This window comes from Amphiprion ocellaris, chromosome 9 (genome assembly GCF_022539595.1).
Source record: "Amphiprion ocellaris isolate individual 3 ecotype Okinawa chromosome 9, ASM2253959v1, whole genome shotgun sequence".
NCBI lineage: Eukaryota > Metazoa > Chordata > Actinopteri > Pomacentridae > Amphiprion > Amphiprion ocellaris.
Window position 1 is genome coordinate 367391 of NC_072774.1, and position 27824 is coordinate 395214.

Consider the following 27824-nt stretch of genomic DNA (forward strand, 5'->3'; position numbering starts at 1 on the left):
TTGAATTGAAACTGTGGATTTTATTCAGGTCAGTACATGTTGAAACCTAGAAGACGTTTCTCTTCCCTCCCATCCTCTGAGTGTCTTCAGGACTCAGTCTAAGCGCCTCAAAACAACAAAAAACCTAAAACAGAATCATGTTCGCCCTCCTCTTCAGCGTTAGCAGAAACTCTTCAGGGCTAAAGCTTCTAGACGGGCGATAAATAACCAACCAGTGTCCTTGTTAACACAAACAGGAGCTGCATCCACTCAGTCTTTATATTTACAAGCTGGAATATTCAGTGAAGGGAAGGAGGGGAAAGAGGAAATCAGGAGAAAGAATTATTTACAGCAGGTACTGTGGAGGTAAGAACAAGAGTTAACACCTCAGCTGCAACACAAATCATTGTTTAAATAAGAAAACACAGCACACCCAGACCCTGGAGAACCTCCAGACCCTGGAGAACCTCCAGCCTGTCTTCACTCCTCACGGTATAAAAAGGACTGGTTCGACATTCTGGGAAACTAAGATGGTTCCTGTCAAGAGTTTTTATCTCAGTATGAAGCAGAAGACAGAGTCGGGCTCACGCTGCAGGAGTTTAAAACCAGAAAAGAAGAAAAAATGCTACAAAACTACAGGATGAGATTCTGTACATGGAAGCAGACCAGAGACTGAAGCTACAACTTTTAGTAACACTAAAAAAACTAAGCAGAAGCAGCTCTGATAAGAAAACAGTTCAACAGTTTCTCTTCAGCTGGAACTGGAGATTTTATCAGTTTCTATATCTGTAGCTAACGTTAGCTTGAAGGCTAGATTTGTGTTCAGGAGGTCCAGATTTATCTTCTGTTTGGGGTAAACTGGTCTGAAACTCCTGCAGCTGGAGCCCAACGTTAGCCGAGCATGAAGACCAGAAACTGGTTCAGTCTGGCTCCATTTTCTGACTTCCTGGAGATTCTAAGAAGTCTTCTGTGTCGGACTGAATGAATCAGACTTCATGTACGAGGTTTCAGGTGTTTATGCGAACTGAAGCTTCGTATACGCAGAATGATCAAAAAGTTCTGGGACTGCTGGTTTTCAGAGTGTGTCACGGTTCCAGATGTGCAACATGAGGAGCACTAAGAGTTACAGGAGACCTCGTTTGGTTTCACTATCAGAACCTGTTAAACACGTTTTAGTGACCAGAGGTGGGTCAGCAGCTACCATCAGCAGCAGCAACAACCCACAGTTTAAAGACCAGAAAGCTCAGGAACACCAGGAGAATGCTCGCTGGTTTTTTTCAACATTTATGAGGTTGTGAGTTAGTCCTCAGGAGTCGGACTGTCAACGCAGAGTTTCAATCGAAAGCCGGACGCTGTCGGAATTTTCTAGCCACAACAAAAAAACTGCTTTGCCTCACTGAAACTCATGTTTTTCCAACACATTTTACGAGATTCAGCTTGACGGAGTTTTGCATGTTTACAGAACAGGACTTCCAGGGAGTGTTGCAGGAGCACTCGGAGCAGAGCATCGCTGCACAAGAAAACACCTTTCACCAAGATGGCAGCCAAATTCAAATCAAGTTTTTAAAGTTAGTTGATGCAGTCTCTGAACTTTCTGATCACCCCTGGTACAGCAGGCTGATATCAGTGTTTTTATGTCACCCAGAAAGCTTATATACAAATTTCCCAAAATGCTAAATGATTGCTTTTAGATTCTCTCACATTCCAAGAATCACACAACTCTAAATGCAGCATCGTTTTAATTTCTACTTGAACTATCCTCTTTTTTTGTCACTCTTGAACCTAAAGCAAACTTTTATCCACTGTGAACGTTGAGATGGAAAAAGGGAGATGGAGGGTTGATAACCTCTGGGCTGTACTGGACAGCTTTAATCAGCTATTTACACACGACCTACAGGTAGTTTTTACTTGAGTAAAGATATCTGGGCTCATACCAGCAGGGCTAACTCTGCTCTGCTGGTTCCTTCAGCTGGGAGACGACCACTTCAGTAGCGAGGGGGGAGGAAAGGCCTCTTCTGAGCATGGAAGGGACTGCCTGCAAACGGAGGACCAGAGCGCTTCCCCCCACGAAACCCCCCCATGTGGTGGTCCTGCTGCTGGGAAGGGGTCCGGCCTCGCAGCAGGGGTCTCTGACTGGACAGGATGGGGGGCCTGGTGGTGGGCAGGTTGAGCAGCGGGACGGGGTTGGAGGTTTGGTTTCGGGGCTGCTGACCGCCTGGAGGGCTAGCGGGGGGCTGAGTGAGGGAGCGATTCGGGGGGGCGTCGACGGCGGGGGAGTTGGGTGTGGATGGGGAGGGGGTGGAGGATGTGGGGGAGGGAGATGTAGGTGGGAGAGGTAGATTTAGAGGCTCCTTTACGCGACCCAGTAAAGGTGGAGGGACGCCAGGGGTGCCGGGGCGGTGGAGGGGGAGTGCGTGGCGAGGAACAAAGGGTTCTTTAACGGTGCCGGGGCGGGGGAGTTTAGGGGGCTCACCCAGCAGCGACGCCATGAGGGGGGGAGGCACCGCTTTGCCTCCCCTCGCACTGCCTCGATCTGCACCTTCAGGTCGGATCGGGGGAGGAAGGGTGAGGGGGCGGTCGACTGGGACCAACACTCCCCCCACCATGACCGCTGAGGGAACGGATCCATGGGGGGGCGGGGGGGAGAGGCGCTGGGGAGGCGGGGGAGGGCGAGGGATCGGCGGGGGGGCGCCAAAGAACTGGGACGTTGGCGGAGGGTGGAGGTGGGAGGGAGGAAGGGTGTCGGGGTGGTAGGGCATGTGGAACGGAGTCTGGGGGGGAGGGGGGAGGGACAGGGAGTGGAGGTGAGGCGGGGGGAGGAGGAGGTGAGGGGGAGGCGGCATGGAGACGGCCATGTCCTCCAGGGGAGGCGGGGGGAGGTGGGGTGAGGGAGGCGGAGCTTCCAGGTACTCCTCCTCTTCGTACCACATGGCCCCGCCTGGCCGGCTGCCGGCCCCGCCCCCTCGCCGAGAGCCGCGGCCAATCACGCGGATACTCTCCACCGTCTTGATGCGCTCCCCGGCTAGAGGGCGGTTGGAGTAGCCCAGAGTCTGGATGGGCGCCCCCTCGGTGCAGGGCGACACCAGGGTCTCTATGCGGTGGTACTGGCCCTCCTTCCTGCCAGGGGACTCTTCACTTTTCAGCTCTCTCTTCCCGCCGTCCTCTGACCCGGTGCTCGCCTTACGGGAGCCGGCCAAGTGTCTCCGCTCGCCCATCGCTCTCATCCTCAGCTGCTGCTCGTCTTTCTTAGACTTCATGTCGCTACCGGGCGACGAGGAGACCCGCTTCCTGGCGTTCACGGCGTCATCGTCCTTTAATTTAGCGTCCCTCTTCTTCCCAGATCCGAACCGCGACGAGGCCAGAAAGTCTCCGTCGTTGTTGCTTCCCGACGGGGTGATGACAGCGTCCCAGGGTTCGCTCCGGTACGCGGTGGGCGACAGGTTGTGACCTCCAGACGAACCCAGAGACTCTGGGACGCTGCCGGGCGTGTCCATGATCTCGTCCTGGGTCGGGGTCCCGGCTGCCTCGTCTCTAACCGGCGTCCCGTCCACACCGTCCGGACTGACGTCGCCCAGAGCCAGGCTGAAACCCGGGTTTCCCTGCAGGAAGCTGTTGATCTTGGACTCCAAACTCGGAGGGGAGACGGAGGGAGCTGAGGGCCGAGGAGGTGGAGGAGGTGGAGGAGGAGGAGACAGCTGCCTCTCCTTCTCCCAGTCTCTGGTTCTTCCAGGGGCGTCTCGTTTGAGGTTGTTCCCCAGGACGGGCTTCGTCTTCGGGGTGGCCGGGGTTAGCGGAGCTTTGATGGTCGCCGATTCTGGAGAGGTTCTGGTGGGAGGAGCAGAGGAGGTGTTGGTGACGCTCTGCAGGAGGGACGACAGACCTGGAAGGACCAGACACAAGCAAAGAAAAGGTGACATGTAGAGAACAAACAAACCAAGTCTGTCTGTGGAGGTTCTCAGTCATCAGGTGATCCTCAGAGCTTCAGGAGAAACCAGCTGGACTTCTCTGTAGGTTCTGGAAGACGTTCCACCTCCAGGTGAATCCAGCTGATTCTACTGAAGCTCCAATGGAAACAAAGCTAGAACATTTCTGCAGCACGTTTGAAAACAACCTGATGTTCCTGATGTTAGAGAAGCAAAAACCAAAATACGTGCAATAAAACACAACAGAGAACAGGACAAATTCTAAAACAAACCAAATATAAAAGCATGAACACACCAGCTCAATGTTTTTCCTGTTTTAGGTTTTTATGGATGTTTTTATAGATATTTTCACATATCTTCTAACAGCTTCAGCTAATTTAGTTCTTAAATCACCAATAAGCTGCATCAGTGATTCATAAACTACATATTTATAGTATTTTTCTGAGACTTTCATATTTTACATTAATCACTGTGTTTTTAAAAATGTCTGTGTGAATTTCTGCTTAATTTCTTTTTAGACAAAAACAACCTGCTGTAATAAATGTGAATGGAGGTAAAATACGGACTTTATCATTAATAATCAGACCTGGTGTGTTGGTCTTGGACAGGGCGTTGAGGATGCCTTCAGGTGTGATGTCGACCCGTGATAGGATGCTGGCGAGGGCGGGGCTCGGCGGCGTAGTTTTGGAGGCTGCTGATTGGCCAGACGGGGTGGTGGGTGTCCCTGGAGACGGCCGTGGCGACGGACTCGCTGCTGAGAAACACATAAACAAATATCTGATTGACTGAGAGTTAAAACGAGTTACACACCGAAAACTGAAGAAAAAAAAACTGTCTTGTGTCAGTTTTTACCAAAAAATGAAAAATAAATCACACTTAAAATATTAAAAATAAATGTTTGTTTTTCATGAGTGACATCATGTAAACAAACTGACATTTATAAAATATTATTATTATTATTCTTAGATTGTTTTTACCACAACCAAATATTAATTCATTTTCACAATTTTAAACCTTTAAATGCCGGTTTGTTCACAATGCCACTGTTGTTTATTAACAATAAACAAACAATTTTTAATTTACTTTTGATAGTGATTAGTGATAAACAGATTTTTTTCTGTGATGTTCAGTGATGAGCAACACTTGAAACCTTCAGGTCAAAAATGTCCTTCTTCAAAAAATTTAAAATTTGTATTTATTATTGTTGTTTTCCCATTTTTACCAAGTTAGATATTTTAAACCAACAAAAGTCCAAATGTCAACAAAAAACTTCAAACAGAACAGAAATATCCTCATTAAAAAACTAAAATACAAATTTTAAATTTAAAGCCAGTCTGTTCACATGAAGTCACTGAAGTCTTTGATGGAAAAAAATATTGACTTTCCGTAATACACAAATCAAACATTATTATTATGGGTCACTGATTAGCTACAACATGAAATCTGATGGATTGTGATTATTTTTATTGTTGATTATTGGTTTATTATCAGAATTTTAACCCTTTAAATGCTGGTTTGTTTACATGAAGTCATTCTAGTTTTTAATGACAAAAATTCTAAAATGACTAATTTTAAGTCGAACAGGTGGTTTAGATATTCAGAGTCAAGTTAAAGTCTTCTGTCTTTTCCCACCTGTGTTCTTCATGGCGGAGGTAAGCGAGCTGAGGATGGAGCTGATCTTTCCCAGGTCCACCTTGGCCAGGTTGACTCCCAGCGGGGGTCCTGGAGCTCCAGCAGCTGCAGCAGATGTTGGGGTCAGCGGGGTGGTGGAGGCAGCAATGGAAGTGTTCGTCTTGGAGGCTCTTGTCGGCGTGATCGGAGGCTTTGACGCCACATCTGACTTGGTCGTCTTGGAAACGGCGGCGGACATCTTGTCTTTCTTGTCATCTGCGTGTGAAACAAAGACGAGGAGGCGATGTATCGCTGCAGCTGAACATGGATCCACATGAAGAATTAAAACCACATTAGACCAGATCTGCAACCACTGACCTCCTGCTGCGTCCACCTCCTCCTCGGACATGTCCATGTCCTCCATGTCTCGGTTGTCGTTCTGCAGCTCTCCTTCGTCCATGGCCTTCCCGTCCAGCTCCGGATCCACCTGGGCCCTGCCGACCCCCATCCCCAGGAAGGGTGACTCCGAGCCGGTGGGTGAGGGGGCGTCTTCGGAGGGTGAAGGGATGGGGGAGTCCTCAGGTCCGGGTAGAGTCGACTTCAGAGAATCCAGTTTCCTTTTGAGACTGGCCACACGGTTGGCAAAGGCATTATACGCCTGAAGACAAGAAAAGAAACAGAATTAAACAGGAGATAATAGGAAAATATTTACAGTTATTGTGATTGTAGCCGTCTACATACTACCGTGAGCTAATGCTAAATTAGCACTGGAGGAGTTGTACTGCTTGATCAGTCAGCAGATGAATGACAACCCAGAGGTGGCTGTGATCGTGGCCAGAGACTTTAACCAGGTCGAGCTAAAAGCAGTTTCCCCCAAATTTCACCGCTTCATAAGAAGCGAGAGACAATAACATCCTGGATCAGGTTTACTGTAACATACCTGGGGCATACAAGGCTGTTGCAGCACCACACCTGGGCATGTCGGATCACATCACTGTGAACCTGATCCCAGACTATAAACCTCTGATCTGCAGGGCAACACTGACCACCAGCACCGTACAGGTATGGACTGATGAGGCGTCCTCAGCATTACAGGACTGCTTTGAGTGCACTGACTGGGGAGTGTTCAAAGAGGACACAGATCTAGATGGATGCATATCATCAGTTCTGTCGTATCTGAAGTTCTGTACTGATGCTGTCCTGCCCACAAAGACCATCAAGGTTTTCCCAAACCAGAAACCATGGATGGACAGCACAGTGAAGCCCCTACTCAAAGCCCGTGATGCCGTCTACAGGTCAGGTGACAAGCTGGCCTACAGCAGGGAGAGAACTGAAGAAGGGCATTCAGCTGGCAAAATGCAGCTACAAACGGCGCACTGAGGAGCATTTTGCTAATAATAACCCACAAAGTACGTGGGTGAGAGGCATTAGGACCATACCAGACTATAAGTGCAGTGATCAGCTGGTTATCCATGATTCCACTCTTTCCGACACCCTGAACACATTCGATGCTCATTTTGACACACCTGGCAGCAGAGGAAGTTCATTTACCCCGACTGGAGGAACAGCATCAGTCTCTGGTCCTGCAGCTGCACCAAGGGAGTTCTTGCATGAAGAAAATCAACACCATCAAAGCTGAAGGACCAGACAGGGTGTCGGGTCGCACTCTGAAATCATGTGCTGACCAGCTGGCAGAAGTTTTTCTGGATATTTTCAACCTGTCCTGCAGCTTGCCACAGTCCCTGTTAGCCTCAAAACCTCCATCATTGTGCCTAAAAAATCAGCAGTCACCTGCCTGAACGATTACCTCCCTGTTGCTCTGATCCGGTGATTATGAAGTGCTTTGAGAGGATCGTCCTAAAGCACATGAAGGACGTCATCCTGCTGGTCTGGATAAATATCAGCTCACCTACAGGGAGAACAGATCAACAGAGGATGCAGTCTCCATGACTCTTCACACAGCCCTAACCCTAACCTGCAGCTTTCTAACACCTATGTGAAGATGCTGTTTGTGGACTTCAGCTTTCAATACGGTGACACTGAAGCTCCATAACCTGGGACTGTCCACATCACTGTGTCACTGGATCAGGGACTTCCTCACCAACAGGCCTCAGAGGGTGAGAATGGGAGACAGTACATCCTCCACACTGGTCCTGAGAACAGGAACACCTCAGGACTGCATTCAGTCCAGCCCTCTTCACACTATTCACCAGCAACTGCATCTCCATCCACTCCACAAACACGATGGTGAAGTTTGCTGATGACATCACCGTAGTGGGTCTTATATCAGACAATGATGAGATCCTCTACAGAGAGGAGATCCAGCACCTTATTCAGTGGTGTTCAGAGAACAACCTTGTTCTGAACACCAACAAGACCAAGGAGGTCATGGTGGACTACAGGAGGTCCAGGAGGACTACAGGAGGTCATGGTGGACTACAAGAGGTCCAGGAGGACTACAGGAGGTCCAGGAGGACTACAGGAGGTCATGGTGGACTACAAGAGGTCCAGGAGGACTACAGGAGGTCATGGTGGACTACAGGAGGTCATGGTGGACTACAGGAGGTCCAGGAGGACTACAGGAAGTCATGGTGGACTACAGGAAGTCATGGTGGACTACAGGAGGTCCAGGAGGACTACAGGAGGTCATGGTGGACTACAGGAGGTCCAGGAGGACTACAGGAGGCCATGGTGGACTACAGGAGGTCATGGTGGACTACAGGAGGTCCAGGAGGACTACAGGAGGCCATGGTGGACTACAGGAGGTCATGGTGGACTACAGCAGGTCCAGGAGGATTACAGGAGGTCATGGTGGACTACAGGAGGTCCAGGAGGACTACAGGAGGTCCAGGAGGAATACAGGAGGTCCAGGAGGACTACAGGAGGTCATGGTGGACTACAGGAAGTCCAGGAGGACTACAGGAGGTCATGGTGGACTACAGGAAGTCCAGGAGGACTACAGGAGGTCATGGTGGACTACAGGAAGTCCAGGAGGACTACAGGAGGTCATGGTGGACTACAGGAGGTCATGGTGGACTACAGGAGGTCCAGGAGGACAGAGCAGCTCCTCTCCTCATCAAAGAGGAAGCAGTGGACATGTTCACAACATCCAGTTCCTGGGCGTCCACATTCCATCTGACCTGACCTGGTCTCTGAACACAGCTCACCTGGTGAAGAAGGCTCAGCAAAGACTCTTCTTCCTCAGGAAGCTGAAACATGCTGGTCTCTCCTTTCAGCTCCTGATGAACTTCTACAGAACCTCAATAGAAAGCATCCTCTGTCTTGGTGCAACAGTGTGGTATAGCAGCTGCACAGCTGAGGACAGAAAGAACTTATCCCGAGTGGTGGAAACAGCACAGGGGATTATGGGAAGTCCTCTTCCAGACCTGGACTCAGTATACCGGGTCCAGAGGAAGGTCCGACGTGTCACTGCCGACCCCACCCACCCAGGAAATGGACTGTTTGTTCCGCTTCCCTCGGGCAAACGGTACAGAAACATAAAAACTCTGATCTCCAGACTGAAAAACAGTTTCTATCCCAGAGCTGTCCATCCATTCCCTCTGAATACACAACAGACACACTATGTGCAATAAAGAACTGAGTCTGCACTGGACTGAACTTTATCACTCATCCTACTGCTCATGTGCACTAAGACTGTTTACATATTTGTATATAGTGTGCCTTTTTCTATTTTTTATCTGTAGCTGGGTGTCACCAATCATAATTTCGCTGTTTGGAAACACAACGACAATAAAGATTCTAGATTCTTGAGTTAACTTTTATCTAACATTTGGACAGTTTCCTGGATCATTTTACTAAAAGATCATCGATAATAGAAACATCACCTGGATAACTCTCTGAACCCCAGAACCTGCTAGTGGATCTAAAAAGCAACTAAACCTAACCCATGATTATACCAATGAATCGGCCTCAAATCAGGTGTTTCAAAAAATTTCAATCTGGATATTGAAAAAGGTTCCAAAATGGTTTAGAAATTGACCAAAAATAAAATAAACTGATCTTAAACTGACCATGAGAGGAAAACCAAAGCTACTGGATGAATAAAATAAATGCAGCAGTGTGACGACCCTCTACCTGGACAGGTGTTCCTGTCTTTCTGGAGCTGAGGGTCATCAGCTGATGAGCCACACCTTGGATCAAGTGGCTCAACTCTATATAACCTTCCTCACTTCTACTGCAGCTCTGTGACAGGAGCGGCTCTCTGCGGAAGCTTCAGCACAGTGCTTTTGGGCTTTCCACGTGTGGTTTGTTGTGCACATTTTGGATTGTTTGGTTACAATAAAATCATTTTTAGTCACCACACTGTGTTTGTCTCCCTGTTTTGTTGCAGCCTTCAAGCCAAGCTGTAACAGCAGAAACAGTGAACAGAGGAGCACATTGTTGGAGAGCCATCCAGCATGGTGGAAAATCTTCTAGTTGTTGGAGATCCATCCAGCATGGTGGAACATCTACTGATGATGGTGGAACATCTACTGATGATGGTGAAACATGTGGAACATCTTTCTACTGATGATGGTGGAACATCTTTCTACTGATGATGATGGAACATCTACTACTGATGGTGGAACAATCTTCTGATGATGAACAGAGAGGAAAAGTCTAGAGATGTAGATGTTTTTCTACAGGATGTAGAGTTTCTGTTTTTCCTGTATTTTCTACTTGAAAACTACTGAACATTTTAATTCAATGCTTAGTTCTTTTTTTAATTTTTGCCAATTAACTAGTCAATTAGATGTAACTTTTCTCATGATTTGTGGCTTTTTTAATTAAGTTATACTGCGCAAAAACATTTCTTAGTTCTGTCTACTTCTAGTTTCCACAGAGCTGCAGTGAATTTATATTTATATTTATTTATCCTGCAGTGAAAAACGAACCACAGCAAGGAAAAATGAAACAGGAGCCCAGAGAAAAAACACAGATCACACAAATGAACACGTCCTAAACAACTGCGAACCCATTCCAGAGTTCTCTCCACTAAAATATGTAAATATCTCTACATTTTAGGAGCACTTCACTCACATTGGCCACAATCTTGACCTCCTTGTACTGCATCTCGTAGAAGATGTCTGCGTTTCCCAGAGCTTCCAGCAGAGGAGGTCCCATCTTCAGCTCCTTCTCTAGGAAACCCACAAACTCCTGCAGCTTCAGACTGCCATCCTCGAAGTCCTTGGTGAACTTGTTCCCTCCGGCTTTGTCTACATAAAAACCACAAACAAGGTTTGAAAGTCAATGTTTTCTTCAGTTTAAATTTAAATTGTGTTGAACCAACGGCAACAGATAAAAGGTCATAGGGTTAACCCTATCAGTGTTGGTGCTCAAAGCATCAGGAAATGGAAGAAAGAAAACAGGTAGTGTTTCAGAACAACATTCTGCAGAGGAGATGTGATCAGACCTTGTACATGGATCCTAACCCTGTACATGGATCCTAACTCTGAACCTGTACATGGATCTGACAGGTTAAACCCACTGTAAAACATCTGGGACTTTAAATATGTAATCAAAGATTCTCCTTTCATTTATATCTTTCATTTTATTCTAAATGTCTTCTTGAAAAAAATCCCAAGAAACAGATTTAATTTTTAACAGATCCTTAAAAAATAAACACTCTAGAAGCCCGATTCCAGAAAAAGCAACTCAACGGCTGATGGCTTCCAAGATGGACTAAAACTCTGCATTATTTCTCTGTTGGATGTTTTTGGGTCTGGTGCATTTATTAGAAAGGGTTTGGTTTTACCGTAGCTATATGGCTCCATTAAGCCTGTGAACTGTGGTAAAAATGGAAAAATTGCTATGAATTTAAAGAAATAGTTTATTCGAACACTTCGTTTTATTTCCTAAGTATGTAACTCTGACTACGATAAATTTGATTTTAAAAAAATGGGAGAGGAGCATAAGGGGTTAAAGTGTCAAAAATAAATATCAGCCTCAAACTTCCAGCAGGACTTAGGCTTTAAATGTGAATTATTAATACCAATTTCACTTTTATTTTAATTTACGGAAACTAAATGATCAAAAAGTTTACTTTTCTCATCATTAATGTCATTTTAACTGTGACCCTGCACCTCTAGTCATGGTTGTTCTGGTTCCATAGAGCTGCAGGACTTTACATTGCAGAGAAAGAGGAGACAGAAGAAAACCACCAAGAAACTGCTCAGAGTTCAGAGGGTTTGAAGGCCGGTATCTACCGCTGCTTTATTCTTTAGGTTGCAGTAAAAAATGAGCCCAATAAAAACAAACTGAGCAAGTAAAACGCCCGATTCAGAGGGTTAATGAGATAAATGTTTTACAGCAACAACATAAACCAGACGACGCATAAAAGGATGAACCTGCACTTATTTACAGAAATTACGAGTCAGAGTCGCGTCCCTATGCCTACATTTTTACTGGAACAAAACTAAACTTTACAACCGTCACTGACAAATGAGCGTCTCAGGCATCCGATACAACACTCTACAGGTTTCCTGGCACAAAACAATCTTCTTGTGTACCACAATAAACGCAGAAAAGAAGAGATGCTGATGCTGAGTCACAGTTTGGTAGAGATGCTGAAGTATCGACTCTCTGGAGTGCCACGATAGGCCGAGTAGGGGATCAAATACAGAATAAAATCTGAAGAAGGGCCTTGTGTGTATTCATCTGCATATTGAATCAAGTTAATCACACCAAAAGGGAAGAGGAGGGATCCAGTCAGGTTTCTGAACTATGTCTGTAGGGGGTATTATCCTGCTAAGTGTCCATCAGGGGAAGCAGCTGCCATGTTTAGGAGTTAAAGGAACATCCAGAACATTCAGATCTACAGATGGTTGCATTCAAAACCTTTTTTGTGAAAGCGTGCAAGCCAACGTTTCACATTTTTGCATTTGTACAAGTGTAGGATTTAGTGATGGGACGAACAACACTGATGCATCAGCACTGTGCTGAGCACACAAGAGTGAAACCCCGTATTGGTGCGTGTATCGCTTTAAGAAAAAATCATGTGACCGATACAGAAAGTGTGTCGATTAGATGTGCTGCGCCAAATTGTGTTTAAAAGGAAACAAACTGTATTGACATGTATTGTTGCTGTGTCTGTTTGACCTCACCTTGTTCAACTTCTGACTTCATGGATCGTTCCAATAAGAAGAAGTTTTCCCCAGTCTGGAATCATTTTGATCTTTTGACGGCAAATAAGGTAAATCTTTTTCTCCTTTGGGCATTGTTTACTGTTAGTTTTTTTAATTAAATATGTTTCTACTCTTTTCTGTAAGAGGTTTGATTGTTTTCAGATGGATTAACTTCCTATTTTATTGTAGGTGAAGTGTCGGCTCTGCTCCACAGAGACATCTTACATCAATAAGAGCACTTCATCAATGCTGAGGCATTATAGAGCTCAGCATGGCAATGAAGAATTGGCAGATACTCGTGTGAGTACCCCAGGTATGTTGAAATTCTCAAAAATTTGAATTTCCAAAAATAGTTTATTACACACAAAAGGCTTTGTGTGACTCTGTAATATTGTTGGTAAAAAATACAGTCCTTTAAGAAGCTTTAAACAAAATATTTCCGTTTTGCTTGCAGTTTCTAACAAGCAAGCAGTGGATGAGGCTGTGGTCAACATGATCATCAAAGACTGAAAACACATATTTTTTTGTGTTTGTATATTTCTGTTGCAGTTTGTCATGTAATAATAAACTAACAACTAACAGAATTATTTCTAAAATATTTGTTAGGGCACAATCTCTGGAAACCTCTGGATATGGAGGTTGAGGAGAACAACTCGACCTCGAATACTACAGCTGATTCCATAGTTGAAGTCCAACGCTACCTGGCTGAAACCAACACACCCAGAGCACAAGATCCGTTACAATATCGGAAAAATAACCAGAAAACATATCCACACCTGTATCAACTCGCACTTAAATTTTTATGCACACCATCCTCATCTGTACCCTGTGAGAGAGTTTTTTATAAGGCAGGGAAACTGGTGTCCAAGAAGAGAAATCGTCTCAGAGCAAAGACACTACAAAAACTTTTGTTCCTCAATAAAAGTGTATGAATGAATCCATTTTTAGTCTGTTATTTCGTATGATTGAACACTTAAGTTAAAAAAAATTCCATACATAAGTTAAAAATTGGAACTCTGAATTTTATTGTATACAAATTTGCTATATTTTACATACCAACTCATTTTAGCATTTACACAAACAAAGCAAATTTAAAACTCTTCTCATAAACAACTTCAACTCAGCAAACAAATTGAGCAAATGAAATTAAACAATGATGAGATCATATTTTCAGTAAAAGACTAGCAATTAAATAAAGATTAAATATTATTTCACAGGCTGATGTTGGGTTTGCAGCATGTAAGCTTTTCCATCTTATTTTATTTTTTTTTACCTGCAATGATTTTAGATCTACTGCAGAGGTCACTATTGAGTGACCAACACAGCGTCAATACAGTGCCAACACAGTTTGGGTAGTGTGTCAGTACACTCCTTGAGGCATCATCATCCCATCACTGGTAGGATTATCATTAGCTACTGAGTAAGCTATTAGGTTAAAATTGTACTTTCTTTGGTCTCTCCCTGCCTGATGAGTGAAATAATACATTTAGCCATTAGCATATTCTAAAGATGAAACCATCTACAGCTGATTATTTTAATAAACTAAACGAGGAGGAGGAGGACTGATGGAGAGGAGGAGCTCAGATACAGGCATGGAGATACTGAGTTAATACATTCAATCCTTGGAGCTACCGCAGCACTATGGCTACAGTGGGGATCGAAAGATTGGGCACCCCAGGTAAAAATTTGTATTAATGTGCATAAAGAAGCCAAGGAAAGATGGAAAAATCTCCAAAAGGCATCAAATTACAGATGAGACATTCTTATAATATGTCAAAAAAAGATTTTATTTCCATCATTTACACTTTCAAAATAACAGAAAACACAATCATGGCGTCTGCAAAAGTTTGGGCACCCTGCAGAGTTTATAGCATCACCGCCCCCTTTGGAAAGCTGAGACCTGACAGTGTCATGGATTGTTCACAATCATCGTCTGGAAAGACCAGGTGATGTCGGTCTCAGAGGTTTTAAATGCCCAGATTCATCTGACCTTACCCCAACAATCAGCACCATGGGTTCTTCTAAGCAGTTGTCTAGAACACTGAAACTGAAAATAGTTGACGCTCACAAAGCAGGAGAAGGCTATAAGAAGATAGCAAAGCGATTTCAGATGCCAGTATCCTCTGTTCGGAATGTAATTAAGAAATGACAGTCATCAGGAACAGTGGAAGTTAAAGCAAGATCTGGAAGACCAAGAAAAATATCAGACAGAACAGTTCACAGGATTGTGAGAAAAGTCAAGTCAAAATCCATGTTTGACTGCATGATCCCTCCAGAAAGATCTGGCAGACACTGGAGTTGTGGTACACTATTCCACTATAAAGAGATGCTTGTACAAATATGGTCTTCATGGAAGAGCCATCAGAAGAAAACCTCTTCTCCATCCTCACCACAAAAATCAGCATTTGAAGTTTGCAAATGAACATATAGACAAGACTGATGCATTTTGGAAACAAGTTCTGTGGACCGATGAGGTTAAAATAGAACTTTTAGGCCAGAATGAGCAAAGGTACGTTTGGAGAAGAAAGGGCACAGAATTTAATGAATAGAACCTCTGTCCAACTGTTAAGCATGGTGGTGGATCAGTCATGCTTTGGGGTTGTATTGCAGCCAGTGGCACAGGGAACATTTCATGAGTAGAAGGAAAAATAGATTAAATAAAATTTCAGCAAATTTTAGATGCTAACATGATGCCATCTGTGAAAAAGCTGAAGTTAAAGAGAGGATGGCTTCTACAAATGGATAATGATCCTAAACACACCTCAAAATCCACGGTGGATTACATCAAGAGGCGTAAACTGAAGGTTTTGCCATGGCCTTCACAATCTCCTGACCTCAACATCATAGAAAATCTATGGATAGACCATAAAAGAGCAGTGCGTGACAGACAGCACAGAAATCTCAGAGAACTGGAAGACTTTTGTAAGGAAGAATGGGCGAAGATACCTCAAACAAAAACTGAAAGACTCTTAGCTGGCTACAAAAAGCGTTTACAAGCTGTGATACTTGCCAAAAGGGGCAGTACAAGGTATAAACTCTGCAGGGTGCCCAAACTTTTGCAGATGCCATTATTGTGCTTTCTGTTATTTTAAAAGTGCATATGATGGAAATAAAATCTAACTTTTTTTTGACATATTATAAGAATGTCTCATCTGCAATTTGATGCCTTTCGGAGATTTTTCCATCTTTTCCTGGCTTCTTTATGCACATTAATACAAATTTTTACCTGGGATGCCCAAACTTTCGATCCCCACTGTAATATATTTAACCGAATATACCGTCAGTTTTTCTCTTCACACGATGGACTGCAGTACTGACGTTTAAAATGCACTAAACTCATAGAAAAACAATCACCTCCATAAAAATCGCTGTTTTAACCTCAGCAAATTGGACGTTTTCCAACTAATTTTTGGTCACACGTTTCTGAGCAGCCTGGCCAGCTTCACCTCAGCCTGCATGTGAGGCGTTTAGGGGACATCGGTAAATTATAGTGTCTACCTATCAGTAGACAGTTATAGGGCCGATATCAGGAAAAGACTGTTCATATTTTCAGATTAAAATACTTCACAACTATCAAGTCTTTAAACACTGACAATCTTTACATCACTGCAAAACTGGGTTCTACAAAGACGGCTGTTCATCAGCAGGGGGCGACAGTTCAGACGATGCTGGACCAAAATAACAGTGTAAGGGGAATGCCTAAATCATGAGCTGAGGCAACAAACCAAGAAAGTGTTAAAGTTATTGTGGAGCCGTCCACTGCCCTGCCACCATCTAAACAACACTAAACCAGACCAGGACGAACTCTTCTGTCGCTCCGTTCATCCAGTTTTGAAGCTAGTAGTTTTTAATGGTGGACAGGAGTCAGCATGGTACTAAAAATACAGAAACTATCACTGCAGCATTAAACTTTCAGCAGTTTGAGCTGCAGTCGCTCTTCTCTAAAATTTAGTTCACTGGTTTCCCTTTCTGGGAGCCTCTGGTCACCACTGGATCGTAGGAACTCCTAACAATGTGAAAACCTGCCGTTATGGAGACATCTGGACCAAATCTGTCACTCAGATCTTCAAACTGCTCATTTTTCCTGCTTCCAAAACACCAACTATAAGAACACCGTCACACTGAGGTTTAAAATCGACACATTACAGTAAAAATATGAATATTTAGTACATTTAAAAACTCTCACTTTATCCACAAGGATCTATGAAATATTATTTCTCTATTAATGGACTATTCTGTGCAATGTTAATTCTTCTCCAACAGTATTTCTACTAGAACTATTACTTCAGTATATTTGGGTTTATTTCTCTGCTGCCATTTCCTAAATATCTGCTGCTGTAACGATGCGAATGTCCCCCATGTGGTATTAATCATACCTTGTGTATATTAAGTGTAAATAAACCTGTAATTATTGTTATTAACTAGATTTATTTCTATTATCAGAATCTGCACTAAATTTTGTCTCATGTGATTACATGCATGTGGATCATGATTTTCATTAAACTAATGAGTGTTTTAATGCTTATCGGTGTGTGATGATGCAGAATGATGCTAACAGATGTTGATCTTCCAACCTTTGAGTCTTTTGAGGGCTTCGGTGCTGCAGACGTCCACCCTGTGGGTTGAGAGCTGCTTCTCCCTGAACTCCTCCTCAGCAACGGCTCGCCGGTACCTGGACAGCTGTTCTATGAGGGACTGAGGCTGGAAGAGAGACCTGAAGCTGCATTGTCTGTTTAACACACATTTCTAGAAGAAATGTCACATGAAGAAGACTTACCGTGAACTCTGCTACGATCTTGGACTTCAGGGCAGCTTTGGAATTAGCAGGAGCTGCTGGAGAACAAAAATAATGACCTTAAAACACCTTTTTATCCACAGATTGAAACTATTCTAGATCTGATAAACATGAAAACTGACCATCTGCAGGTGGAGTCTCCTTTTCTTTCTCCTTCTCTTTCTCCTTCTGCTTCTCTCGCTCCTTCTCCTTTTTGTTCAGGTTGGTTTTGAACTGAGCAATGACCTCCTCGGGATAAACGCTCCTCTCCTCCCAGATCGAGAAGATCCTTTCCACCGATTGACGAACCTTCCCGTCTCTGACAGCAAAGCGACAGATAAAACCGCAGTAAGACCAGGATCACATCAGGACCAGAAACACATCAGGACCAGAATCACATCAGGACCAGAATCACATCAGGACCAGAATCACATCAGGACCACCAGAAACACATCAGGACCACCAGAAACACATCAGGACCAGAAAAACATCAGGACCACCAGAATCACATCAGGATCACCACAATCACACCAAGACCAGAAACACACCAGGACCAGAAACACGCCAGGACCAGAATCACACCAGGACCAGAATCACACCAGGACCAGAAACACATCAGGACCACCAGAAAAACATCAGGACCACCAGAAAGACATCAGGAATACCAGAATCACACCAGGACCGCCAGAAACACATCAGGACCGCCAGAAACACATCAGGACCGCCAGAAACACATCAGGACCAGAATCACACCAGGACCAGAATCACATCAGGACCAGAATCACATCACGCCCAGAATCACACCAGGACCAGAATCACATCAGGGCCAGAAACACATCAGGACTAGAATCACATCAGGACCACAAACACATCAGGACCACCAGAATCACACCCGGACCAGAAACACATCTGGATCAGAATCGCACCAGGACCAGAATTACATCAGGACCACCAGGAACATATCAGGACCACCAGAAACACATCAGGACCAGAATCACACCAGGACCAGAATTACATCAGGACCACAAGGAACACATCAGGACCACCAGACACACATCAGGACCACCAGAAACACATCAGGACCACCAGAAACACATCAGGACCACCAGAATCACATCAGGACCAGAATCACACCCGGACCAGAAACACATCAGGACCAGAATCGGACCAGGACCAGAAACACATCAGGACCACCAGAATCACATCAGGACCACCAGAATCACATCAGGACCACCAGAATCACATCAGGACCACCAGAATCACATCAGGACCACCAGAATCACATCAGGACCGGAATCGTACCAGGACCACAATCACATCAGGACCACAATCACATCAGGATGACCAGAATCACATCAGGACCACCAGAATCACATCAGGATCACCAGAATCACACCAGGACCAGAAACACATCAGGACCAGAATCACACCAGGACCAGAATCACATCAGGATCACCAGAATCACATCAGGATCACCAGAATCACATCAGGACCACCAGAATCACATCAGGACCACCAGAATCACATCAGGATCACCAGAATCACATCAGGATCACCAGAATCACATCAGGACCACCAGAATCACATCAGGACCACCAGAATCACATCAGGATCACCAGAATCACATCAGGATCACCAGAATCACATCAGGACCACCAGAATCACACCAGGACCAGAAACACATCAGGACCAGAAACACATCAGGACCACCAGAAACACATCAGGACCACCAGAATCACATCAGGACCACCAGAATCACACAAGGACCAGAATCACATCAGGACCAGAATCACACCAGACCAGACACACATCAGGACCAGAATCACATCAGGACCAGAATAACATCAGGGCCAGAAACACATCAGGACCACCAGAAACACATCAGGACCAGAATTACACCAGGAGCAGAATCGCACCAGGACCAGAAACACATCAGGACCAAGATCACATCAGGACCACCAGAATCACATCAGGACCAGAATCACACCCGGACCAGAAACACATCTGGATCAGAATCGCACCAGGACCAGAATCACATCAGGACCACCAGAAACACATCAGGACCACCAGAAACACATCAGGACCACAAACACATCAGGACCACCAGAAACACATCAGGACCACCAGAAACACATCAAGACCAGAATCACACTCGGACCAGAAACACATCAGGACCAGAAACACATCAGGACCAAAATCGCACCAGGACCACCAGAATCACATTGGGACCAGAATCACACCGGGACCAGAAACACATCAGGACCACCAGAATCACATCAGGACCAGAATCACACCAGGACCAGAATCACATCAGGACCACCAGAATCACACCAGAACCAGAAACACATTAGGACCAGAATCACACCCGGACCAGAAACACATCAGGACCACCAGAATCACATCAGGACCAGAATCACACCAGGACCAGAATCACATCAGGACCACCAGAATCACACCAGGACCAGAAACACATTAGGACCAGAATCACACCAGGACCAGAAACACACCAGGACCACAATCACATCAGGATGACCAGAATCACATCAGGACCACCAGAATCACATCAGGACCACCAGAATCACACCAGGACCACCAGAAACACATCAGGACCAGAATCACACAAGGACCAGAATCACATCAGGACCAGAATGACACCAGAACCAGAATCACATCAGGACCACCAGAATCACATCAGGACCAGAATCACATTAGGACCAGAAACACATCAGGACCAGAATCACATCAGGATCACCAGAATCACTTCAGGACCACCAGAATCACATCAGGACCACCAGAAACACATCAGGACCACAAACACATCAGGACCACCAGAAACACATCAGGACCACCAGAAACACATCAAGACCAGAATCACACCCGGACCAGAAAAACATCAGGACCAGAAACACATCAGGACCAGAATCGCACCAGGACCACCAGAATCGCACCAGGACCAGAAACACATTAGGACCAGAATCACACCAGGACCAGAAACACATCAGGACCACCAGAATCACATCAGGACCAGAATCACACCAGGACCAGAATCACATCAGGACCACCAGAATCACACCAGGACCAGAAACACATTAGGACCAGAATCACACCAGGACCAGAAACACACCAGGACCACAATCACATCAGGATGACCAGAATCACATCAGGACCACCAGAATCACATCAGGACCACCAGAATCACACCAGGACCAGAAACACATCAGGACCAGAATCACACAAGGACCAGAATCACATCAGGACCAGAATCACACCAGGACCAGAATCACATCAGGACCACCAGAATCACATCAGGACCACCAGAATCACATCAGGACCACCAGAAACACACCAGGACCAGAATCACATCAGGACCAGAATCACATCAGGACCACCAGAAACACATCAGGACCACCAGAAACACATCAGGACCACCAGAAACACATAAGAACCAGAATCACATCAGGACCACCAGAATCACATCAGGACCACCAGAATCACATCAGGACCACCAGAATCACATCAGGACCAGAAACACATCAGGACCAGAATCACATCAGGATCACCAGAATAACTTCAGGACCACCAGAATCACACCAGGACCAGAATCGCACCAGGAGCAGAAACACATCAGGACCACCAGAATCACATCAGGACCAGAATTACACCAGGACCAGAAACACATCAGGACCAAGATCACATCAGGACCACCAGAATCACATCAGGACCAGAATCACACCCGGACCAGAAACACATCTGGATCAGAATCGCACCAGGACCAGAATCACATCAGGACCACCAGAAACACATCAGGACCACCAGAAACGCATCAGGACCACAAACACATCAGGACCACCAAAAACACATCAGGACCACCAGAAACACATCAAGACCAGAATCACACTCGGACCAGAAACACATCAGGACCAGAAACACATCAGGACCAGAAACACATCAGGACCACCAGAATCACATTGGTGCCAGCATGATGGACAGATGCTGCAAATAAAAACCTTGGACTGAATAAAACTGACTTGATGAGCTGAGCAGCGCTGGGAAGAACCTCAGCGAAGGCGGAACGGAACACGATGGCATTCTTCCTTTTGCAGTTCTGGATCACGTCGTTGGCCAGGTAGAAGAGATTCAAGCGATGGTTGTTGTCAGCTAGAAAAAAAACACACAAATAAGAATTAGATTGTGAATTTAAAGGCTCTGGGTTGTTAGAGAGTCACATATCATTAGGGATTAGGGTTTAGGGTTTAAGGTTTAGGGTTTAGAGAGTCACATATTGTTAGGGGGTAAGTTTAGGGTTAGGGTTTAGGGTTTGGGGTAGGGCTTAGGGTTAAAGAGTTGCATATCGTTCAAACTTCTCGCTCTGTGTTTCTTTAGGGTTTGGGTTAGGGTTTAGGGTTTGGTTTAGGGTTTAGAGAGTCACATATCATTTAAACTTCTCACTGTTTCTTTCCTGCTTTTACAGAATATCAGATATCTTAGTACAGGAGTGGATCCGTCAGGAACATAAAACTGCAGTACAAAGACTCCATTAAATTCACATTTCTGTTCATAATATTCCTAAAAAACCTCTCAGGGATCCACAAAGAACGATTTATATTTATGTTGTCCATTCAAAAATGAACATTTCCTGATACATGTTGTTCCGACGTTTTAAATCCTCTAAACCCGACTGCAGGTTTAAAAGGTTCTCTTTAAAAAACAACATTACGACATATTATTACGAAAGTTCTTAAAGTCAGGATTTAGCGTCAGATGGAGTCAGCTGGTGAGCAGATAGTGGGCAGTAAAAAAAATCCTCTTTTCAATGAGAACTTTTAGAAAGACTCTGCAAACACGACTGTAACACTGAGATATCAACATTCTCAGGATGAAGCAGATAAAAAAGTGACTTCCACAGGGAGCAGCTGTTAAACCTCATTACTGATCATTTCCTTCATCTGGTTCTTCATGCAGATCCCAGAACTGACACTTTGTATTTATGTAAACTATGAAATTCACTACAAAATATGGTAATTCTACATAATGAGTTTATCAGCTTTATTTAAAATGTTTGAACAGAAGACATGATCCAGAAATGTGTTTCTACAGTCACTGAACTCTTTAACCCGAATATCATTTTTTTCTGCATAGACGAACTTTTGGCTCCAGGGTTATTCTAAGAAGTTCAGAAACTAGAAAATATTCACATTTAATTCGCAATATAGCATTTTTTAATTGATAAAAATTACTCAAACAATTATCTGATAATGAAAACAGCTGACGATTAAATTAATTTACCGACTGATCATCAGAAATCTTTAACAAATGAACAATAAAACACTGCGAACTGACAGCGTTTTATCAGAAGCACAAAGTTAAAATGATCCAACTATGAATGAACTCTGGTAAAACACGAAGCTTTAAATGTTTAGTGAAAAACAAACACAGTTTAACGTCACAAAACAGAAAAAAGCTGAAGTCACACAATTTACCTTGTTTTCCTTGAAAAATTACAAAAACCAGTTAATTTTCTGGAGTGTGTTTTTCACATGGAGGCAACACAAAAACACGACAAACATTAAACAACAACAATAATAATAATAATAATAATAATAATAATAATGATAATGATAATGATAATGATAATGATAATAATAATAATAATAATAATAATAATAATGATAATGATAATGATAATAATAATGATAATAATAATAATAATAATAATAATAATAATAATAATAATAATAAACACAGCCGCCCATTCAACATCCAGCAGTTTACCTGAGCAGGAAACCAACCTTAAACTCAGAATATATTAATTATGGTCTATAACTCCCTGAAAACCACCAGCATCTTTATTATCAGACAGAATATATTAATTATTGTCTGTAACTCCCTGATAACCAGCAGCTTTATAACAGTTTTTATTTGGAATGAAGCCTTCTACATTTTGTGAGACCAGAGAAGCTGCAGACGTCCAGCTTCCCAACATTTACCTTTAAAAGACATCAGGCTCACCAGAAATGTTAAAACTCAGCAGAATCTCAGCAAATACAACCCAATAAACATTCAATTCAGCCTCAATCCCGCTTTAATAACTAACATTTGATCAGATCCACATCTACAAATTCATTCTGACTATGAACTAACTAAAAACTCCACCACAGTTTTGAGCAAATATAAAACCCAGATTTATTCTGGTAATAATCCTGGTGAACACGACTAAACCCCAGATTTATTCTGGTAATAATCCTCATAACTAAATGATTCCTGAACAGAGAAATTCCTCCAGGCTCTACTTTATGAATTCACTTTCTTACTTTACCAAATACAACAGAAAACCTCAAATAAAAACCATCAAATGCATGAACTCCTGCAATGAAAAGATCTCCTGAAACCGCTATACACATAAAATGTCTGATTATTATTAAAGCAGCTTCCTTTGTTCAGAGGAACTCGGATCAGAAGCTCCAAATATTAACAGCAAAACAGGATTTAGAGTAGAAGCAGCAAAGAAAAAGTGTTTTAATAAAAGGTCTCCAGCGAAAGAAATGAGAGCACAACTAATTTCATATTAAAGGAAAATGAATCCTGAGTGCAGACGACTGTCATGTATGACCAAAACAACATACCAACAGAAACACGGCATGTTTAATCTCATCTGGAACGTTTCCAACAAACAACGTTCACTTTTTCTTCCACACATTTCAAACATTTAGGAACAACCAAGTAAAACATAAAAACCTGTTATTAGTTAGACAAAACTCTATAATTACATTATTATTGTTATTATCGTTATTATTATTACTATTATTAGCATTATTAGCATTATTATTAGTAGTTATTAGTTAATAATAATAATAATAATAATAAATATACTACTACTAATAATAATAATAATATTCTTATTATTATTACTATTATTATTACTATTATTATTACTATTATTGGTAGTTATTAGTTATTAATAATAATAATGCTAATAATAATAATAATAATAATAATAATAATATTATTATTATTATTATTATTATTATTATTATTATTATTATTATTATTATTATTAGCATTATTAGCATTATTATTATTAGCATTATTATTAGTAGTACTAGTAGTATAGATGCTCCTCCTTTTACTGGACCTGCTGAGTCACAAAAACTTCTAAATGTGTTAAAACTCCTGCTCTGAACGTCTTTAAAATCAGGAAATAAATTCTGTTGTTAAAGACGAAGCAGTTTCTGCTTCAGATGTTTCAGATCATATTAATATAATAAGGACCAGTCAGTACTAATAAACCATAGATTAAAAATACATAAATATTAAAAAATACATTAATATTATCAGATCTGTAGAAATAAAAATCCACTAATAAACTATTGATAATTTAATATAATCAGCATCAGTCTGTAGAAATAAGGTACTGGATTATTTAGGATCCACTAATAAACTATTTTCAGAAAATAAAATGTGTAAAAATGTGTATTAATTATTAGTCATTATTACTTTATTTAACTCCCAGCTATGAACTGATGACAGAAAGCTCCTTTAATTTCCTGATTTTATTTATCATCACTACTTTATTGGTATTTAATTCATTTAAAAATGGAATAAATCAGTTTATAGCTTTAAGTTCTCATCAGTGCTTTAGAATTTAGTTTGCTTTAAATATTTTTACTATTACACCACTTTCTGTTTTGAATATCTTTCAAGTTTAATAAAACTAGTAAATAAAACATTTTATTGTTTTATAATCGGGTTAGAGAGGATTTCTGGAAGCTAAAGAGCAGATTTTCTCTTTTTATTGTGGACTTTACAGAAGAACCTTCAGCTCTTTTCCTTTATTATTTTAAATCTAAATTAATTTTTATTTTTTAAATTTAATTTAACCTTTATTAAATTTATTAATTAAATATTAATTTTCCCTAAACCTAGGAAAACAGGTATTTCCAGAACACGTGGTTGTAAATCCTAATGAACCAGATGAATTAATACAGTTGGAGAACCAGGATTTAACTATCCTGCAGCAGGGTATTATAATAATAATAATTTTATTTTTATTTATATATATATATATATATATATATATATATATATATATATATATATATATATATATATATATATATATATATATAAAACCCTAACCCACTCTGTGCTATAATACAACCCACTCTACGTTATAATCTAATTATATAATATAGTAATGTGGGCTGAGAGCATCTCACTCGTTAAAATTCATTTTCCTGTGAATAGTTTGAATTTATTTGGCCAAAAAGTGATTATCGTCCAGTTTAAATAAGTTTCCATCTGATTTTATCAAGACTAAACATTAAATACAAAGAACCAAATTCATATTTAAATGTTGGTAGTAACGGCAGGTCTCTGTTAAATAGAAATGATTGTATTTCAGATGTAATATTATTTATCATATTTAGGCTGATATATCAAAGAAACTACACTGTAATCAATATTATTTCTGGATGATTTATACGCATGAAATAAAGAAATGATCTCTAATAACAATAATAATAATAGCCCATGTAAATGAGCTCAGACATTTCTGTTATTTTAGGTTTTATAATCTCTTTTCTGCGAGTGCAAAATGCATTCTATGAAGTGAACTGGTCATTTCCAGCTTTTTAAAAACCCCTGGTTTGGTTATTAGAATAAAAATATTTACTGTTTATCAGTTTTAGGACCAAACTGAGTCTCTATTGTTCTCCTTTAGCTGGTTTGGTTTATTAGAATAGAATAATTACTGTTAGTCTCTAATGTTCTCCTTTAGTTTAAAACTGTTAGCATCACAAACCCAGTCATCATGTTAGCTTAGCAACCAGCTTCAGGTACAAACCACCGCCTCCAGCTGACATGTAGCTAATAATAATAGCTAATAAATATTAATAAGGAGAATAAAACACGTAAACCGCCTTTCTTTCTCCATTCAAACCAAGCATGAGTCGCTGTCCGGACCGTGAACCCGACAGGCCCGACTGTAAACACAGCTAGCTGTTAGCCTAACTCGCGTTAGCGGCTAATTTAAGTACAACGCGACTGTTAGCTTCCAGAGATGCTGCCAGTTGAAAGCTAAAAATTACGTTTGGAAATGAGTTTTTATTTGCATTCCACTGCTCTGCACTGAGAACACAGCGACCACGGAGAGCTGCAGCCGAGTTTGGTTGGTGCACGGATGCATTAGAATCAGCTAAAGTAGGCTAAAGTTAGCCGCTAAAGTTAGCCGCTCGACTACTCACACTTCTTGAGCCACTTCATCCAGTGGCGCACGATTAGGCTGTGCTGCTTCTTGTTCTCGATGCAGAAGCTGGAAAGTCCCTGGATGGACTCCATGGTGTTGGATACTCCTTGGAAGCGCCGGTCCAGCGTGGCTTCCAGCGCAGCGGTGGAGCTGCGGGCTCCGTGGCCGCTCGCAGCGCCTGAACCGGCCGCCATGTTCGCAGCTCTGGCCGCCGATGATGAGGATGAAGGAGGAAGAACCGGAGAGACCCGCCCCCGGTCCGCTGGACCAAGATCCAGTCTTGGACAAAAAAATACTGCAGCAAATAACCTGGAATCTGAGTCCGAATGATAATAGAAATTAATCATTTTACTGTACAACACTCTCGATTAATCGATTAGTTGTTTCGTCGCTAAAATGTCAGAAAATGGTGAAAAATGTCAACGTGTTTTCTAAACAACCAAATATATTCCGTTTTCTATCACAGACCAGGACAAAAAAACTGAAAATCTTCACATTTACGAAGATTCAATCACAAAACGTGATATTTTTTATGAAGTTGTCGACGACTAGGGAGGCTCCAACCGATTCAGGGTTCCCACTCTGTCCCTGAAATCCTTTTCCAGGACTTTTCCAGCAGAGACACACGTTGTCACGTCATACACTAATACATTCCCGTCCCCCTCATTCTTTGGAAGTGTTCTTTACTACAGCTGTAACTTGCATTTACCCAGATTGTTTCTATATTTATTACTCAGACATTTGATGTGCAGTCTATGGCTGTAATTTATCTATGAAAAATAATTATGACAACTGTATGATAGAATAATGCAAACACACCCACAGATTACAGCGTAGCGCTTCACTAGCATGACAAACTGGAGTTACAGTGTTCAACTGGGTAATTCCAACTCAACTTTCTCTTCTCTCTTACTTTCTCTGGTGCAATTGATTTAAAAATATTTGTATATTTTCAATAAATCACTGAAAAACTACTTCCTTTGTTTCATGTCAGTTTACTGCACTACTCAGATTTTTTATACATCTGGCACCTGCATTTCTCAGACATAATTAAAATCAAAATCACTGCCAAAATACCCAAACACATCATAAACTGTAATAAATATAACTCAAATATCAAAATAAAACTTTATCCTGCAGTGCAATAAGGTCAATATAAAACAACGTCA

At 42.4% G+C, this 27824-nt stretch overlaps 1 protein-coding gene across 3 annotated transcripts; it reads right to left on the reverse strand.

Moving 5' to 3' along the window:
* On the reverse strand, positions 1 to 27018 carry rprd2b (regulation of nuclear pre-mRNA domain containing 2b). Of its 3 annotated transcripts, none has more exons than XM_055013664.1 (10): positions 26654 to 27018; positions 21440 to 21569; positions 17555 to 17730; positions 17415 to 17467; positions 17212 to 17338; positions 10554 to 10729; positions 5892 to 6171; positions 5535 to 5789; positions 4489 to 4656; positions 1 to 3859 (listed from the first exon to the last, which is right to left on the reverse strand). In XM_055013664.1, exons 1-10 carry the CDS (start codon positions 27000 to 27002, stop codon positions 1965 to 1967), a joined length of 3609 nt encoding a protein of 1202 aa, XP_054869639.1. In that variant the 5' UTR covers positions 27003 to 27018; the 3' UTR covers positions 1 to 1964. The 3 variants fall into 3 exon arrangements, with proteins under 3 accessions (XP_054869639.1, XP_054869640.1, XP_054869638.1); XM_055013665.1 differs by having other exon boundaries at positions 4489 to 4653; positions 17415 to 17470; positions 26654 to 27016; XM_055013663.1 differs by having other exon boundaries at positions 17415 to 17470; positions 26654 to 27015.
* Positions 27019 to 27824: the final 806 nt, after the last annotated feature.